The sequence below is a fragment of the Poromitra crassiceps genome (genome assembly GCF_964638095.1).
Source record: "Poromitra crassiceps genome assembly, contig: HAP1_SCAFFOLD_238, whole genome shotgun sequence".
NCBI classification, from domain to species: Eukaryota; Metazoa; Chordata; class Actinopteri; order Beryciformes; family Melamphaidae; genus Poromitra; species Poromitra crassiceps.
Genome location: NW_028152155.1, coordinates 597 through 2,500, shown reverse-complemented (window position 1 = coordinate 2,500; position 1,904 = coordinate 597). Strand labels below are relative to the sequence as shown.

General features: G+C 41.1%; 1 protein-coding gene across 1 annotated transcript in view; it reads right to left on the bottom strand.

Annotated features, from left to right (window-relative positions):
* The window catches only part of LOC310770821 (semaphorin-3D-like), a gene marked incomplete at both ends in the record, with an annotated part of 7,527 nt that extends 6,121 nt beyond the window's left edge, over positions 1-1,406 (bottom strand). The window contains 2 exons of the mRNA XM_083663534.1: positions 792-949; positions 1,345-1,406. Coding sequence (XP_083519660.1) covers positions 792-949; positions 1,345-1,406 — 220 coding nt within the window. The remainder of the gene's footprint in view (positions 1-791; positions 950-1,344) is intronic.
* Between the last annotated feature and the right edge of the window lie 498 nt (positions 1,407-1,904).

The window sequence follows — 1,904 nt, the reverse complement described above, 5'->3', positions numbered from 1 at the left end:
TCAAAGTGTTACATAGATCAGTCAGTGTAGTTTAAGGGACAGTCAAAGTGTTCCATAGATCAGTCAGTGTAGTTTAAGGGACAGTCAAAGTGTTACATAGATCAGTCAGTGTAGTTTAAGGGACAGTCAAAGTGTTCCATAGATCAGGCAGTGGTAAGGTTTAAGGGACAGTCAAAGTGTTCCATAGATCAGTCAGTGTAGTTTAAGGGACAGTCAAAGTGTTCCATAGATCAGTCAGTGTAGTTTAAGGGACAGTCAAAGTGTTACATAGATCAGTCAGTGTAGTTTAAGGGACAGTCAAAGTGTTCCATAGATCAGTCAGTGAAGTTTAAGGGACAGTCAAAGTGTTCCATAGATCAGTCAGTGAAGTTTAAGGGACAGTCAAAGTGTTCCATAGATCAGTCAGTGAAGTTTAAGGGACAGTCAAAGTGTTACATAGATCAGTCAGTGTAGTTTAAGGGACAGTCAAAGTGTTGCATAGATCAGTCAGTGTAGTTTAAGGGACAGTCAAAGTGTTACATAGATCAGTCAGTGTAGTTTAAGGGACAGTCAAAGTGTTGCATAGATCAGTCAGTGTAGTTTAAGGGACAGTCAAAGTGTTACATAGATCAGTCAGTGAAGTTTAAGGGACAGTCAAAGTGTTACATAGATCAGTCAGTGTAGTTTAAGGGACAGTCAAAGTGTTCCATAGATCAGTCAGTGAAGTTTAAGGGACAGTCAAAGTGTTACATAGATCAGTCAGTGTAGTTTAAGGGACAGTCAAAGTGTTGCATAGATCAGTCAGTCTCTACCTCTTGCTGGTGGGGAAGTATCTGGAGCAGGTGTGCCCGTCCCAGGAGCAGTAGGGGTCCCGGGCCAGGCAGCACTCGGCACAGTCGGACCCATACAGCTCACAGCGCTGCAGGGCCAGCTGGACCACGCCCAGCTCGCTGGACACATACAGATGTTGCTGTGAGGGACAGAGGCAAGGAGAGAGAGCATTTATCCAGGTGCAGCAAACAGTCCTGTTCACTGACCCTCATGTCATGGTTACTAACAGAGAGGGGAGGAAAGACATCACATATAACCTATTAGACATTTTGGAATTCAATGTTGTTGTTTATTTACATATGTAGGCTACACTGTACATGCACACAAAATGGTTCATCCTCTTGTTTATCAAAACCACCATGGAAACAAGAAAGGTGTCACATCTTATTGTGTTGTTTCTTTGACAAAAGGCCATAAATCTGTGTTTCTCCTCAAAGTCTGTTCAGATTTTATCCCAGCTCAGCCCATTCTGAGAAAATGACAATCAGACAGACAGACAGACAGACAGACAGACAGACAGACCAACCGACCTACCCTCTTGGTTGACAGCTCCATACTGAGGATGGGTGTGGGACTCTGTGAAGTTATGAAGAAATCTGATGAGTTTACACACAGACTCAATAAAACACAAGACTGTTTATGATATAGATCTAGATATGACATTTATAGGAGTTTATGATGTCCAGATTTATAGGTGAGGTTCACTCCGTGGCCAGAGTATGGGTTCCTTGAGATTTCATAGAATAAAATAGAATAGAACCATCAAAAAGAAAATCTCAAAATCAATCATCTAAATTCTGATTGGGAGATCATTACAGTAATATCCAAGAAATCAGATGAAGCACGTTATTTCTCATTTGAAAGCAGCTACGAGGAACTAGTCAATTTAAGACTGATGCATCTTACCTACATCAGAAAATGAGACCATTGACGATCAGGTGATTTCGATATTATTATCATCAGCGTTGTCTTTTCCTGGCATTACAGTAAAGTGACGTCATTTTCTGACCTTACCAGACTGTTCTAGCTGTTCTATTATTTGCCTTTACCCACTTAGTCATTATATCCACATCACTCATAATGATTATTTACCA